Source organism: Papaver somniferum, chromosome 6, assembly GCF_003573695.1.
Source record: "Papaver somniferum cultivar HN1 chromosome 6, ASM357369v1, whole genome shotgun sequence".
In the NCBI taxonomy this organism is placed as follows: Eukaryota; Viridiplantae; Streptophyta; class Magnoliopsida; order Ranunculales; family Papaveraceae; genus Papaver; species Papaver somniferum.
Window position 1 is genome coordinate 23,180,110 of NC_039363.1, and position 15,745 is coordinate 23,195,854.

Consider the following 15,745-nt stretch of genomic DNA (forward strand, 5'->3'; position numbering starts at 1 on the left):
CTATATGAGCACTTTCATATCAACCATATTCTTCTTCACCATAACTAGTTCAAATGACTCAAATGAACTAGTTAGAGAGTTGTTCAATTGTATAAATCTTATATAACTACACAAGACACAATTGAAGCAAAAACGATTTGATTCACTCGAATCGATTCATGAACTTTATAGCCACGGTTTTCAATTTGCATTCCTTAGTTAATATAAATATACGTTCACAAATAATCGTCTTTAGATATAACCAACTTAATTCCCGGAAGGAGTTCACAAACTCCAACAGATATTCTCGGGATGAGAACCTCTGCCAGTTCGCGGACTGAGTTCACAGCTCTTGCTCCAGTTTTCCTGATCAATAAAGTGCGCATACTTTGGTTCAAGGAATAAGGACTTATACATATATGTGTTACCACACAATGCTTATATCCAACATTGGTTATATAATCTAAACTCTCATTTCAATCATTGAAACATTCTTAGAGGTCTTTATATAGTTGTTATTCACAAACCATTTTTCGCCAAAGCCATTTTCAAAGTGATTGAAACATAACATGACTTTCGTCACTAGGTAAAGATGAACTTGGCCAAAGCGAAAGCTTACCAACACATATTTCGATAAATACATAGGCGAGACAAACTCGGCTCGAAATAGAAAATGTGTATAATCAAAGTCTATACAGCAAAACGACTTTTGTCTCAAGAGTAGATATACTTTTCAGTGATAGATAAGTTCAAGTCTCCACATACCTTTTAGTCGATGAAGTTCCACCAGTTCCTTGAGTAGTTCTTCGTCTTGTATAATGATCTCCATGGAGTTCTTGAGCTCAACTACACTTTTTATCCTAGTACGAGACTTAGTTATAGTAGACTAGAAATCAAGACTTATAGCTTTGATCACTAACATTGACAAACATGCTTGAGATAGCAACGCATGCGAGTTCGACCGAGCAGTGCTCTAACAATATTCATGCCCTGTTTTCAGTAATTTCTGATTTTGACGTATTTAAGACTTGTGTGCTTGTAAGCTTCGAGTCCATCAATGCTTAATGTCTCCAAGTAATGGATTAAGCCTATATTTTTCTTCTTTCATTTCATATGACTCCAAATACTTATGAAACTAAAAAACAAACGTAAAATATGAAGTTTACAGTAAAAATCGCAAAGAAAGCATAGACAATTGATAATAATCAAGGTGTTTATGACAACTTAATACTCCCTATCAAATCCTCTTTAAGCTTTTGGCAAACACACTAAAAATTTACTTAGAAATCTGCATTTTTATCCTCAAAACAAATTGCAGGAAACATTGTTAGTAAGTATAGTTAGTTATAGAAACCTTTTAAAGATTATTGACCAATTTAGCTTTGCCTCAAAGCAACTGATAAACTTCAAAAAATATGGCTTATTCTTTAGTAAAAAGAATTTATCCCAAACATCAAAGGATAATGATAAGTTTACTAAAATCAAGAAATAAACATAACAAATACAAATCTAGCACCCATTTTTATTTATAGATCACAACTAAAAAAATTTGATTCAATAATGCATAAAATGGAATCCAAATTTCACGGGTTGCATGGAAAAAATTTAGCACAAGCAAGCAAACAATTGCTAATTAAGCTTGTCCTTTCTGTTCTCTTAATTGATCAAACGGGCACTTTTGCTTTACAAAAAAAGATAACTCACAGAATAAATGCAATCCAATGGAACTTTTGGTATGGAAGGGGAAAGAACACAAAAGGTGTTTACTTGAAATGATGGGATTTCATCTTTAAACCTCTCAAGAATGGAGGAATAGGTTTTAAGGAGGCCAATAAAATGAATAAAGCAAACTGGCTTGGAGATTGGTAACATAACCTAATTCAATCCGGTCTTCTTTATTGAAAAACAAATACTTTCATAACGTCTTTGTCTTTTATGCTAAAAATTATAATGAATCGTGGATATGGAGATGCATTTTGCAGGGGGTTTCTCTAATTCATCTACATAGTTGCGGGGAAATAGGTGATGGTAAGTTGATAAATGTTTTGTCTGGTACCTGTAGACCAGGTATTATAGGAAACCTATTATCCTATTGTGGAACTCAAAGTAATTCCTTAACACGTATATCTGAGCTCATTGACTCGGAAACAAAGAAGTGGAATTCGGAGAATGTTAGAAATAACTTCCTTAACATTATATTAGATAAGAATTTAGAAATAAGAATTTCTGCTGATATTGAAGATATGCTAAAGGTAGATAAATGAAGATTGTTAACCACCAATGGGAATTTATTATAAAATCATTGTATGAAAATTTTTCATAATGTTATTTTAGACATCAGTTCAGAGGTAGTTTCAAATACTCATATTGCTTTACTCTGGAAATCTTTGTGGAAACTCAACATATCTCAGAGAATCAAAATATTCTTATGGAAATATATTTATAATGCATTACCAACTAGGAAGAAGTTAAGTTACATTATTAAAGATATTGACCTGAACTGCTTATTCTGTTACCATCCGTGTGAATTTCTAAAACACCTTTTCTTTGAATACTCTTATTCTATGAATACAGATTCTCCTTTACTCAAAATGGATTGCAGGTACAGGAGAGAGTAGAGTTATAGATATCAAAGTTCTTGAAGTTATGACTGCAAAGTATTGGTTTATCTGGAAGATAGATATAGCAGGATCTTCCAAAATAAATCCAACACTAGTATCCAAACTTCATTAGCTATACAAAGACATCTGAACTTTCGGTCCCTTCCTGTGAGTGATATAGATTGCTATAATTTTGACATTGATCCTCAGGAAACTAAAACAATGTTAAAAGTTGAACAAAACTGAACCTTGATGTAACCTGAATAAGTAAACTGGTCGATCCAAATTATGCTAATTTTTCGTAATGCAACAGGTGAAGCTATCACAGCTAGATCTAGGACTTAACTGCCACTAACCCTGAAGAGGCCGAAGTTCTAGCTCAGCTTGAAGCAGCAGTATATGCAAAAGACATGAAGCTTCACGACTTCTGGATTAAAGGAAATTGTCAAATAATTATAAAACTTGTTGCGGGAAGAAACAACATGGTAAAATGGAGGAATCAATCAATTATTAGTAAAGCTGTGAAGATTTTGGAATTGTGTGAAAACTTTTTTAGTTTTCTGTTTACTCATAGGATGAATAATCTTGCATCCTACAACAATTAAACATTGATATTGGAAGGAGAACAAATTCACGCTCTACTCGTTCTACCTACTTTACCAAGTTTCAATAAAATATCAATAAAAAAAAAGATATAGAGCCTAACGATAATGTCTTAAAGATGTTTGAGGACAATAAGTTTCATAAATAAAATCAAACAACGTTGTTTTTATAAAAACTGGCCCAACGAATTTAGGAAAATTTATTCCATTGGTTATAAATTTTTCTCTAGATACAAATAGCACCTACGACATCAGTAGAGTTCATGAAAGTTTTTGGTACTATGAACGGGAATGACTCTTTAACTATTATGCGCTAATACAAGGTTAATCCCACCGCCAATCCTTTCTATGAAAACCCTATCTTAACTCTAGTTTGTGAAACCTACCGTTCAATGCTCCTGGAACCCACCTTTTCCGCATTCTAGTTTAGTATTAAGTACCCACCAAGGCTTGCTACCCCTTTCCTAGTTTAGTATTAAGTACCCACCGAGCCTTCCTACCCCTTTCCAGTACTTAAAATTCCTCCTGAATCTCGTAAAGCATACTCTCAATGTAAAACATGTTCTTCATGAAGGGATTAGAAAACTTTCATCCCTTGGCAACATGGTTTCACAACTCAGGGCTGACTAAGTTATCCCCCAAACCTAGCTGATAACTTTGAGGTGTGTGCGACAAGAACCTCAAACTTCCTTTCTGCAAAGAAGAACGGCATCCTAATTTTGACTACTCCAACCTTCTCCATTACTCTGTCTGAATGTTTATGGTTATGATGTCATATGAAGTTTAATGACCAAAATCCATTTTACTGCAATTACTACAAAAACAAAATAGGATATGATCCATGTGATAAGACACAGCCCTAAAGAACTACTATTAAAATGATATTTTGAGTCTCCAAATATTTAAGTGTAAGGTCAAAAAATTGTAGTAAGAAACAAGAAGTCCACACATAAGAAGCAAAATGCTGAACACTTGCTCGTCCACCTTCTGCAAGTGCGCTTTGTTTGTCTGTTGATGAGATCAAATATGCATGTGTTCTATCTTTCATCGAGTGTTCTTAATCGATAGCAATTATTAGAAAACCAACAGAGACATACATGAGGAAGACTGGGTAAAGAGCAAGTGCTTTTCTTCTTGGGTTGACAGCTGAACTCATGAATGGATAGGCAGCCCAGGAGCTCCACGCCAATGTTACACACACCACAACCACCTTTAGTATGACATTGTCTTTCAACATGCAGATTAGGGCTCCAATATCCAGAGGGAACAGACAGTAACCAAGAAGACTGAGACTCTGGAAAAAGATTATGTGCCCACCCTAAACAAATAAACCATGAAACATCGTCAGTGGTTTAAAGACGTACCTAAACAAGCAAACTCCAAAACTATAATTGTATAGAAATAGTTGAGTTTCCTAGTCACAATGAAGTGCAAAATTCACACAGGTTTGTAATTGCAAAGTTAACTGGGTAGGCATTGTCAACAATCGATAAACATCACCTTGTTAAGTGAAGGTAAAGTCAAAAGACACTAAAGAGTTGATATCGGTGGGTGCTTACAGCCCAATTCAGTTTACAACAAATCCTTCTTAATCAGCAAACAAATGATCTCCTGAAAACACCTGTGTCATGCGCTGTAAGGTTTCAAGGGAAACCTTGGGCAATTTGTCAATAAGAAACTCAAACATTCTTCTTCGAGGCAACCATCAATTAATCAAACACATTAGATCTTTTAGAATTTCAGGAAGAGACAATCTTCTAATCTAAGATTAGACGCAAAAAAGAAAATTATATGAGTGGGGTGAAATGCATAAGATCCAACCAAATGCAGAGGCAACAACACAACTCATACACACAATTAATAATGCATATTCACACAGACCAAGTTATCTACTTACCAAAAGCAGGACATTCAATGTCAGAATTATAGCTCCAGCTGCAAGAAGCGCAAAAGCAACAGCGAAAACCTCTGACTGGAAGATAATCAACAGTAAAAAGAACTTAGTAATGAATTTGAATCATAACTAAAAATAAAATTCTCACTCTCTAAAAATTCCAAGCCACTTCAAACAAAGCAATGAAATAGAAAATGCTGATTCTGCTTCATTTCCACAGACTCAAAGGACAATGCTGTGAAATCACACTTCCCAACTATACCTAAAGAGATGATATTCATCAGATCTGCAAGTTGTCTAGAGCAGCCCTGCCAGTGATACTCTAAGTTGTATGGTACTATGGCTCAACCGAAAATTTAAGTAAGACCTCCAAATTGAACTTAACAGACATAGACTTAAGGGGATCCCAGTAATTGCATTACATCTTAAATAGTAATGGTGTGCGCACAATCAGAAGAACGGCATCAACATTGACAGACTTAGGATTTGGAATGCTCTACCAAAATTATTTGTTATCCACAAAAGTATTTCACTTGTCAAATCTATCTTCGCATTACATTCATAGATTTTTCTTAATCTATTCCTTCGGATATAGAAACAAGACATTAAACTATTATCAATGGCAGAATATATACAAACACAATAGTATAACAAACTAGGCAGATTATTATCATTCATTATTGCCTTGGAAAATCATCCAACCATAAATCCACATTTACATACAATTTAAAGATATAAATCAAATGTTACAAGCAAAATGCAATGGTTTTCTCAACATATTGACTGTACAGATAATTATCCATTAAAATTCAAAAAAGAATATACACAAGAATAATAAAGTCGTTCTACTGACCTTCTTGACAGATGCAGACCAAGACAAAACAAGACCAAGAAAGACAATGAAGAAAAATGGCCCCCAAAGATCCCAATCTCTCAAAGCTTTCCCAGGGTCTTCACGATTAGGATTTGGAAACACAACAAGCTTCAAATTACTAACAATCCTTGACAAATCTCTCTTCACAGTATCCCAAACTGGTTCAGTAAGTGTATTTGGTGGAGAACCAAATCCACTGGAACCAATATTTCCACGACCCCCAGCATTGGAATTAGCATTAACAACAGGTGGTAAAGCAGGTGGCACAGGAATACTAGTCTGAACAGGTTTTTGAAAAACTGGTAGCTTTTGTTGTTGTTGAATGTTCGAATTTATAAATGGAGATGATGAAATAGGAATTGACGCCCTAGGTGGACTTGGTGGTCTAGCTGGTAATACAGTTGCTGGTCCAGATTGAACACTAGCATGAATCAGATTTTCTATCTCATCGATGTCTGATTGTGATGACGGATGTAGTGGTACTGTATCATTATGAGACATATGAGACATTTTTCCCTTTCTCAGCGTTAGATCTAACAAATTTGGCTTAGATCTGAATTAAACAAGACACGGATCAGATTAGATGTCTAAAAAAAACAGATCTAATATGAATTTGGGGAAATTTTCATTCTAATCAAGAACGATAAAAACCTAATTTGAGAAAGTAAAATTAAAACTAAAAAAACATGCAGAGAAGTGTAATAAAACGAAACCCTAGAAATTACCAGGAAGAGGATATTAGGGTCTGATTGGATGAAGAGGTTGTTGAGAAGATGGACACATTGAAGCTCGATTTATTTCTTCTTCGTCTTCTTCTTCTTCTTCTTCTTCTTCTTTTCCCTCTCTATTTTTATTTTTTTACGCACCCAAATAGAAACGTCATGGCGAAGGGAAGAAAGGTAACTTGACTCACTGTTAGACCCGAGGACGATGTCTTCTTTAGTTTTAGACTGTTAGATGTACAATCTAAATTCTAAGATCTTCTTCGATCCCAGGGTTCTCAGAGGCTCACATTGTTCTCATCACGGTTTTTTTTTTTTTCTTTTTTTACATGGCCTACGGTATTTGGATGTGCGGTCCATCCACTTACCCATTTTATATTATATATTGTAACCTATGTAATAGAACCACTGATCTCTCTAGTACAATGGTTCTTCTTCTTGTCTCTATATCTCCTTCCTTCACCCCTGATTATCCTAAATCACGTTATAAACACGATCTCTTCACCGCGCAAGTTTTCATTCTTTTTCTTCTGGTAATCATCATTCAAGTACGATCTCAGGAAATGGTTATCTATTTCAATTCTTTTTTAATTTAATCGGACACTACCATATATATCTGAACAAAATCTCTTTCTCTTTGTAACATGTATCCTGCGATCACACGATTTTTAATACATATCCGTCGATGTATGATTGGTTAATCTATGATATTAACAGTTCAATAGAAAAGAAAAAAAAATCTAATACATGATTGCATAAATCAGTAATGTTTGTTATGACTAGATCTAATGGCGTATCCCTAGGTTAGATTATTTTTGGATTTAAAGAAACCATAATTGAACATTTTTCATCATTATTATGTGATGGCGCTGTTGGTTGATTCATCTGCCATGCTCCACTAACCTGTTTTTGCTTGGTGTGGTGCGCATGTTTTTCTATTAAATATAGTCCAATCTGTTTCCATATACTACCCATGATTGATTGTGGCATAAATATTATTTTTTTATTTTTACATGATTCTCTCGATTCATATTCGGTGGGTGGTAACTGTGAAATCTCCGCTAAGAGTTTATGTAAATGGAGGAGGAAGGAAATCTGTTCCAGAAGGTTAACTTGTTCCGTTCTGTTCCGTGAACTAGCCCAACCCGATCCGACTCGGTCCGTTCCAGTCTATCCGACTCGGCTCGTTTCAGCCGACTAAGTGCAGTTTGTTCATGTCCTGTCCAGTTTTCTGGTTTTGGGACGTGCACGAGTAAGTCTGGTGGGAACCAGATATGGTGGGAACCAATTAATATGAGGTATGTAACAAAAGACTGTATATTTGTTGGGCTTATTTATCTGCTTTCTTTAGAACATACCTAGTTTTATTTATTTTTGTCTTAAGATAAGTCCACAACATATAAACGGTCAATTTAAATCATGATTGGTGTTAATGCTGTTTTGTTCTATTGAATATAATATTGTCTATAGTCGAATGGTTTCTTTTGTTCAGTTGGTTGTACCAACTCGATTCCAATATATTTATTTGGGGTTTAGAAGTAATTGGACCATTATTTTGTACATGATATTGTCTCCCCAAATTTGAATGTTTCGTGGAATGTAATCCACGCGCTCGACTATTAAAGAATCAATAGTTTCAAAAGAGTTGCAAATAAAATCACATGTATTCCAATTTTTGTGGAAGAACCCACAAAAGATGATATGAGTTAGAAAATTTCAATTTCTCTACTTCATCCATGATATGAACGAACCAATATATGTTGAAGTATGACAACAAGAAAAATATCTTTACTAATATATTTAACCTAAAGTAATTAATTGACATGTGTAGAGAGATTCTCTTGGCCTATTGAGATAAAGAAATTTCTCAAATTAAGCTATATGTAGCAAAAATTGAAAATGGAAAGAACCCCGAAGTAATAAGGGTTAGACGTAATGACTCATATAAAGCATGTGAAAAGGGACATATATATCATGAGATGGAAATGTATTTTTTCCAGTAGTAATGACACCAAAGTACCGGTATCAGCTGAAAATGGGATGAAGCTAAGATGTAATTCTAGCTCCCATCATAAATGAAAGAGTTGGAAATGCACCTGGTCATAGGTGTTGATATATACAATGTAATTTGTGTATCATTGTAGCAACCAATTTTCACATCAACTTTAATAGCAATAAGAACTTTGCCTTGCCAATTGATTATTTAATTGAACTAGATCATATGTCTGCCCTTACAGTGAGAATGGATTTGATTGCATCTATAAATTATTTCTAATGAATGTGGAAGGAAGCATATTCTTAGAAAATTAATGTGTCAATCTAGTGAATTGTAGATCACTGCAACTTGAATTAATGAATCTTTATTAACCCCAACAATGAAATGATTGGGATTGATTCATAAAGACTTTGACATAACCATAAGGCTGGTTGTGATACGATGTTCCGTTTTGAAAGTACTAACATGAGTATCATTTCATTTGAGTGTGTAAGAAAATGAACTAATAGAATGCGAAGTTACGACATCTATCATAATCATTGATTTCTAAAGTTACTAGATTTGCACTGCCTCTCCCCATTATGATTTAGAGTAAGAAAGCATGTCACTCATCTTACAAAGTCTCTCTTTAATGAAACATGATTGAGACCATCCTGTTTTACTTAGATGTAAATGCTAAATAAATCATTTTCCAAAGAAATAAAGTGTTGTTAGTGAACATATATCCATGCAGAATGCGGACCATTCAAGTGATTTATGGATCTGGTAGATGATTCGACGCATTGAATCATTTATTGTTCATAAAAAACGATGCGTTTAATTTTTGTAGAATTCCTAGCACATATTACACAAAGCAAAGTGCAACGGCTCACCACCCTTTTTAATGCTAGAGAATTTACATCAAAAGGACTTGATGAATATTGCAAGTTTAATAAGATCAATATAGAATATCTTATACCCAATGGTCTCGCAGAGGCTACCATCAAACGTTACATATGGTGTATAAGGAATGGGTTATGCTTACCAACCTACCTTTTATTGCTTTGGGGATACGCAGTATTACACAAATCTTTACTTAATTCGTTTTAGAACCCAATATTAGTCGACCTTTTTTGCGTACCAGTTGGTAACTGAATTTAAGCCTGGCATTTGTATTATTACGCATTTTTGGTTGCACTATATATGTGCCATTACGAGTCCACATCGTATTATGATGGGTCACGAAAATGATTAAGTAATTTTGTTGGATTTTACTCTCAACAATTATCCGCATTTTAAAACCTTTGGCAGGAGATCTCTTACTGCTAGATTTGCAGGTTATCACTTTAATGAGACAGTCTTCCCGTCGTTATGGGGATATAAGAAAAAGTATTTTCTACGGTAACGACATGAATTGTCGTGGTGTGTTCACATTGTGTCTCATATTGATTCTTGTACTCCATAAATGTAAATGTGAAGTGACAAAGAATAATCAATTTTCAGAATGTACACTGATATCGCTAAAGTGACAAGATCACACATACCAGCTGCAAATCTTCCTGCAAGGTTAGAAATCCTCGGTATGGGTACACCATAAACTAAGGTGTTGCAACTACACTTGGTGGAAGTGTAGTTGAGGTCGTGGCTCCATAAAGGAAGATGGAGATACCACCAGGTTTGATCAATGCTCACCTAGAAAGGAAGTAGATGAGTAAGGCACAACCTAATTTGTATCATTAATGAAATCATATCATTTGATTGTCTCTGACTATGTCCATGGATCAATACTGGAGGACGCTCCTAAGTTTTAAATGATTATAGAGAACAATGAAATCCTGACGGATTATGAGAATGCACATGAGTTAGTGGAAGGATCATGCGTGCACAATGATGATATAATCCATAAATAGTTGCTCCAAAAGTAGAGCACAATGAGATCGAACCATGCTTTATTTTGATTAATTTCAAATAAATAGCATATTTGGCCTACTAAATCCAGGTATAACTTAGTTCTTTGGCAAATATACGGGTATTTGGTGTGGTAGTGCTAACCAACCAAGTGTAAAGCCTATTGGACATACATAATTAATTTGTCATAGAGAATAATGAGAAGAAAGTAGTCTTAAAGTACAAGGACTATCCTTGTGGCGCGAGGTTTCTCACAAAGCCCTGAAATTGTTCTCTTGTAATGAATGTTATAGAGTTCCGCTACCTAGTTAGCTTGGTAATTTCAAAAGGACTTGAAATGCAGCATATGTATGTGGCTGTTACGTATCTCTGAAAGAATCAAGAGATAGAAGATATTTACAAAAGTACTTGATAGACTTTTTTTGCCCAAATAAAATGACTCTAAACCACGGAGTGCATTTACAGTTAGATAGAACGCTCACTTATAGATTCAAACAATCATACGGATGTGGTATACCCGTCTAAGTGGCTATTTGATTTGGAGGGGATAGACAAGTAAGTTATTTTTCCTTGCGTGTTCATAAGGAAGTTCTTGATTTGGAATTGTAGCTATTTATGTTGATGGTACAGACATGATATGTACTCTTGATGTGATAAGAGACCTTAAGAGTTATTTGAAATCCAAATTTGAGATGCAAAATCTGGGGAAATCTCAACCGAATACTGAGCTTGTGGTATATTATTCCACCAGTTTGCATATGTCTAAAGTTGTCAGGCGATTTAAAAAAGACATGCATCCTGATAGCACTCCCATGATTAGTTGAAGTACAAAATAAGTAAATGACCATTTCGTTTAAAGAAGGATGACGAAGATGTGTTGGGATATGAAATTCCCCTATCTAAGTGCAATAGACGCATTGTTGTACTTAGAATAATGTACTCGACCAAATGTTACATCCTCAGTGAACTTGTTAGCTAGATATAGTTCAGCGTCAACGCAACGTCATTGGAATGGTATAATGCAAGTAATCATATACTTAAAAGTAACCATTGACATGAGTTTATTTTATCCCTGCAAAGACATTAAAATGAATGCTAATGAAAGTGCAATTCAAAAGTTGTTGATTATGAAGGAACAATAATCTCTTATCCATCGAAACTAATCAGGGGGAGATATGGTGGACTATGTTATAGGTAATTACCGATATTCAGTTTCGAAATATACATGACTAAAAGAACTGTCTGGAACAACTCTGAAAGTAATCAGGGGGAGGATCCAAGGATATGATGTCGACATATTTTACTTCAAAATTGAAGATGTGTTGTACTCTTTTTCCCTTCGATCGAGAATAGTTTTTCCCAAAGGGTTTTGTTACTCAACAAGGTTTTTAGCGAGACAACACTAAAAACATCAAGTATGTTGAACGTCGAAGACATAAAGATCGCGTTGATATTGCTGAAAATATCAGAACCAAAGAAATGAATGGCGATAGTCTGTTAAGAAACGTAACTTCCAAAATCAACAACATGGTTCTATAAACATCTAAGTCACCAAAGTAAAGTGTGATAAACTCCTTTTGACTGCATTGGACTAATGAAAATTGTCTGACATCAGGAGGAGCATCTAATGGTTTGTTGAACTCTTTTCCTTCACCGAGGTTACTTTTTCCCATAGGGTTTTGTTGCTCGGCAAGGTTTTTAATGAGACAACAACAAACACCGGGAATGTAATTTCCCAGGTAAGGCTATTGTCTCTCTCACGAGTATTTTCTGTCTTAGTAGTTGTGGAGCAACTATTCAAATTCAATGGAACAAAGTGATCATCTGCAATAGATCACATTTACTTGCATCTATGACGTTGTACTCTTTTCCCTTTGTCAAGGTTTTATCCTACTGGGTTTTCCTTGTCAAGGTTTTAATGAGGCAACGTATATGCATCCAACTATGTTCTAATTTTACCTAATATTGTACTCTTTTTCTTTAGATCAGGTTTTGTCCCTCTGTGTTTCCCTGGAAAAGTTTTAACAAGGCAATTAGCTTAGACTTATCGATCTGTGAAGATCGTATTTCATGTGATGAACTACATGTATTGTAAGAGACAACATGTGAAGTACTATATGTGAAGAGTTGTACCAAGGTTTTATCCCACTGGGTTTTTCCTTGTTAAAGTTTTAGTAAGGCAATTGATTTCGGCACAAGCCATCAAGGAGAGGACGTCAAGAAGAAATACATTCCAAGCACTATATGTGAAGCACTATGTATAAAGTTTTGTTATTGAACCGCACAAGGGGGAGTGTTACAGGGCCTACGGCTCATGGATGTGCGGTCCATCCACTTACCCATTTTATATGTATATATTGTAACCTATGTAATAAAACCACTGATCTCTCTAATACAATGGTTCTTCTTCTTGTCTCTATATCTCCTTCCTTCACCCCTAATTATCCTAAATAATTTTTTTTTTGAAGCATGAAAAATACTATATTAGATTACTACGGGGCTATTACATGAGGGTATCTGATACCCCAAGATTTATCAGTTACAACATCCTATTGGAGCAGAGTGTGAATAACAGTCTTCGGATCGAGGTTACATCGGTGGGGAATGTTGGAGTTGAAGTCGAAGATCGAATGGCCTTCGGTCAATGCTTTCCACAAGAAAAGTTGTAATTTTGATGGACAAACTAGTGTCCACAGGAATTTAGTTGGTGGGAGAGGGGTTCGATGCAATCGAAGGAAGTTTCTAGACAGGCATTTGCATCCATATGCTGAGGAGTCTGCCCGAATGATATCTTTCAATCTCTTGTTTTTCAGCTTGATCCAGCTTGAAGAAATCTCCGAACAGTGTCCTTGAATGATCCGGTGCAAGCAAAATACAACTCGAGAATAGAACTAATAATATTACTACTAGAGGTACTACTACTATTAGAGATAGAAGAAATAAGAACAATTACAGACTCGAACTTGATTAAGCTAATGCAGTACAGACTCAAACAAGACTAACATAAAAGGATATATTGAACCTAATACAATACTAGCAAGGGAAGAATATAAAGATAACTCGGTTAAAAAAGTATGGATTGGTATCCACCGACCCATAGAGATGCATGTTAAGCCATATAGATAGTTGTTAGTCTGTGGTATTTGAAACTTAAAATTTGCAATGAAGTTTCTGAAAATTGATCATGATCATTACTGGTACGGGTTTACTGCGACGTTGCTGCTGCTTTAGAAGATTAGAGATTTATATATATTCAGGTTTATAAATCTGGCTCTTGAAGTGAAATAAAAGGTTGAAGTGAAATAGATAGTTGGCTCTTGAAGAAATATAAATGGGTGTTTAATGATTGCACAATGGGAAATACTGGATCTAAATCTGTTATAATCTCATTTTTTCGCAAGCAAACAAACTATAACAAAATACAGGACAGATAATGTGTAGTTGATTGCAAAATCCTCATGAAATAGGGATAAGTCAGAGATGGTTTAAGAAATACCATAGCTACAACTAAAATAAGGTCCAAAAAGATCATACTTCTAGAACCCAATCCAGATCAGAAAGATTCAAACTTAAACAAAAGCAAACGAAAGTGCAAAACAATTATCTTCACTGGCAAAATTTCGGGAAAACACCGAAGATGAACAGACGATTTTTTGTATTTTTTTAAAATCGAGAAAAACAGGGACAATCATGAACCATTTCGGTGTTGTTTTGATCAGAATCACGGGGCTTACCTATTGAGCAAGGTAGTCAATATCGGTTGTACAGACCGATATTATAGGTTTTTATAGGATATCGGAGAAAACATTTACGATACTGAAAATATCGGCGATACGAAGGAGAAACGATAAAAACGTGTGTATCGTCCTGTACGGATCGATATTTCGATTTCACTTGAACACTGATAATATAGGTTTCACTTGTACAATGATATATAACTAATGTATTTTGTCTTTGATTATGATTTCTTGAACTTTTAGTTCAAGAAAGTAATTCACTAATTTTTTTAACTTCATATATGATTATGGTGGATGTAATTACTGTAAATGTGATGTTGATGGGCTAACAGACATTCAATGTTGGTTTCATTGTTGATAGTATAAGGCTTTAATCAACCACCTCTTATTTTGTAAGGTTGGAGTATGTTTACTACAATTATTATTTTCTATTATGGTTATATTAATATATTTTTTTGTTTGATAAATAATAAATATTAAAAAAATCCTAATGATGTATCACCTATAAAAACAAATATTATCATTTGTATAGGTGTATAGGACCCGACCGATACGATACCGGTACACGATATTAACTACCTTGCTATTGAGTCAATTAAACATTTTGCAGAAGGAGTAGGAGGACCCACTTACACTTTTATTTCACATGTATTTCACCCTTCAGAAACTACTTTTTTTAAATGGTACCGCATTTGAAGGTAATATATCAGGAATATGTTTGGCTTACCATCTACCATTTTGAAAATTAACCGTTGAAAATCAATAAATTCTCAACCGTTAAAGTTAAAATTCGTAGATAGTGAGGTTTGGTATTTTGGAACGTGTTCATTTTCTGCGGATATGTAAAACTCTGTAAGACGAGCATATTCCAAAAAAACTTGTGGAAATTGTATAAATATCTCTTGTTTTGATGGGTTTCACAAATACCCTTATCATACAATAGATATACCCCTCCTCATCCCTAATCCTGTTAGGATCCATTAAGGCTAAGTCCTATGGGTTAGATTGGTCATCCACGTCAGCATGGACAACCTCCTAAGTCCTATGGGCTAGATATGTAGCAGCTAGATTGGTCATCCACGTTATCTGGGACCACTATAAAACGTTGTTTGGTTCAGCGTTTTAAATCTCAGCCGTTAGATCTTATCTCCCAGCGCTGAACCGTTCAGCGTTAAAAACACTTTTATGAGCGCTGAACCGTTCAGCGTTAAAAACACTTTTTGAGCGCTGAACCATTCAGCTTTTCAATCTCGCTGATAGTTGAACTGTGAGCACTTGTTAAGAGAGAGAATTATCCAATACTAGTGTTAACTTTATTCCCACACTTTTTTCATGATTTACAACACTTTTTGGCCAATCTAACCGTTCAATCTAGTCCATAGGGTTAGCCTAACCGGATTTTTCTTTCCATATTTACCCCACGTCACACATTCTTTTCCCTCGAGATCGAAATT

The 15,745-nt window shown here is 34.9% G+C and overlaps 1 protein-coding gene across 1 annotated transcript; it reads right to left on the bottom strand.

Moving 5' to 3' along the window:
* Positions 1-4,023: 4,023 nt before the first annotated feature.
* On the bottom strand, positions 4,024-6,836 carry LOC113287173 (protein YIPF6 homolog). Its single transcript, XM_026535848.1, has 4 exons — positions 6,675-6,836; positions 5,929-6,502; positions 5,079-5,153; positions 4,024-4,499 (listed from the first exon to the last, which is right to left on the bottom strand). Exons 2-4 carry the CDS (start codon positions 6,457-6,459, stop codon positions 4,239-4,241), a joined length of 867 nt encoding a protein of 288 aa, XP_026391633.1. The 5' UTR covers positions 6,460-6,502; positions 6,675-6,836; the 3' UTR covers positions 4,024-4,238.
* Positions 6,837-15,745: the final 8,909 nt, after the last annotated feature.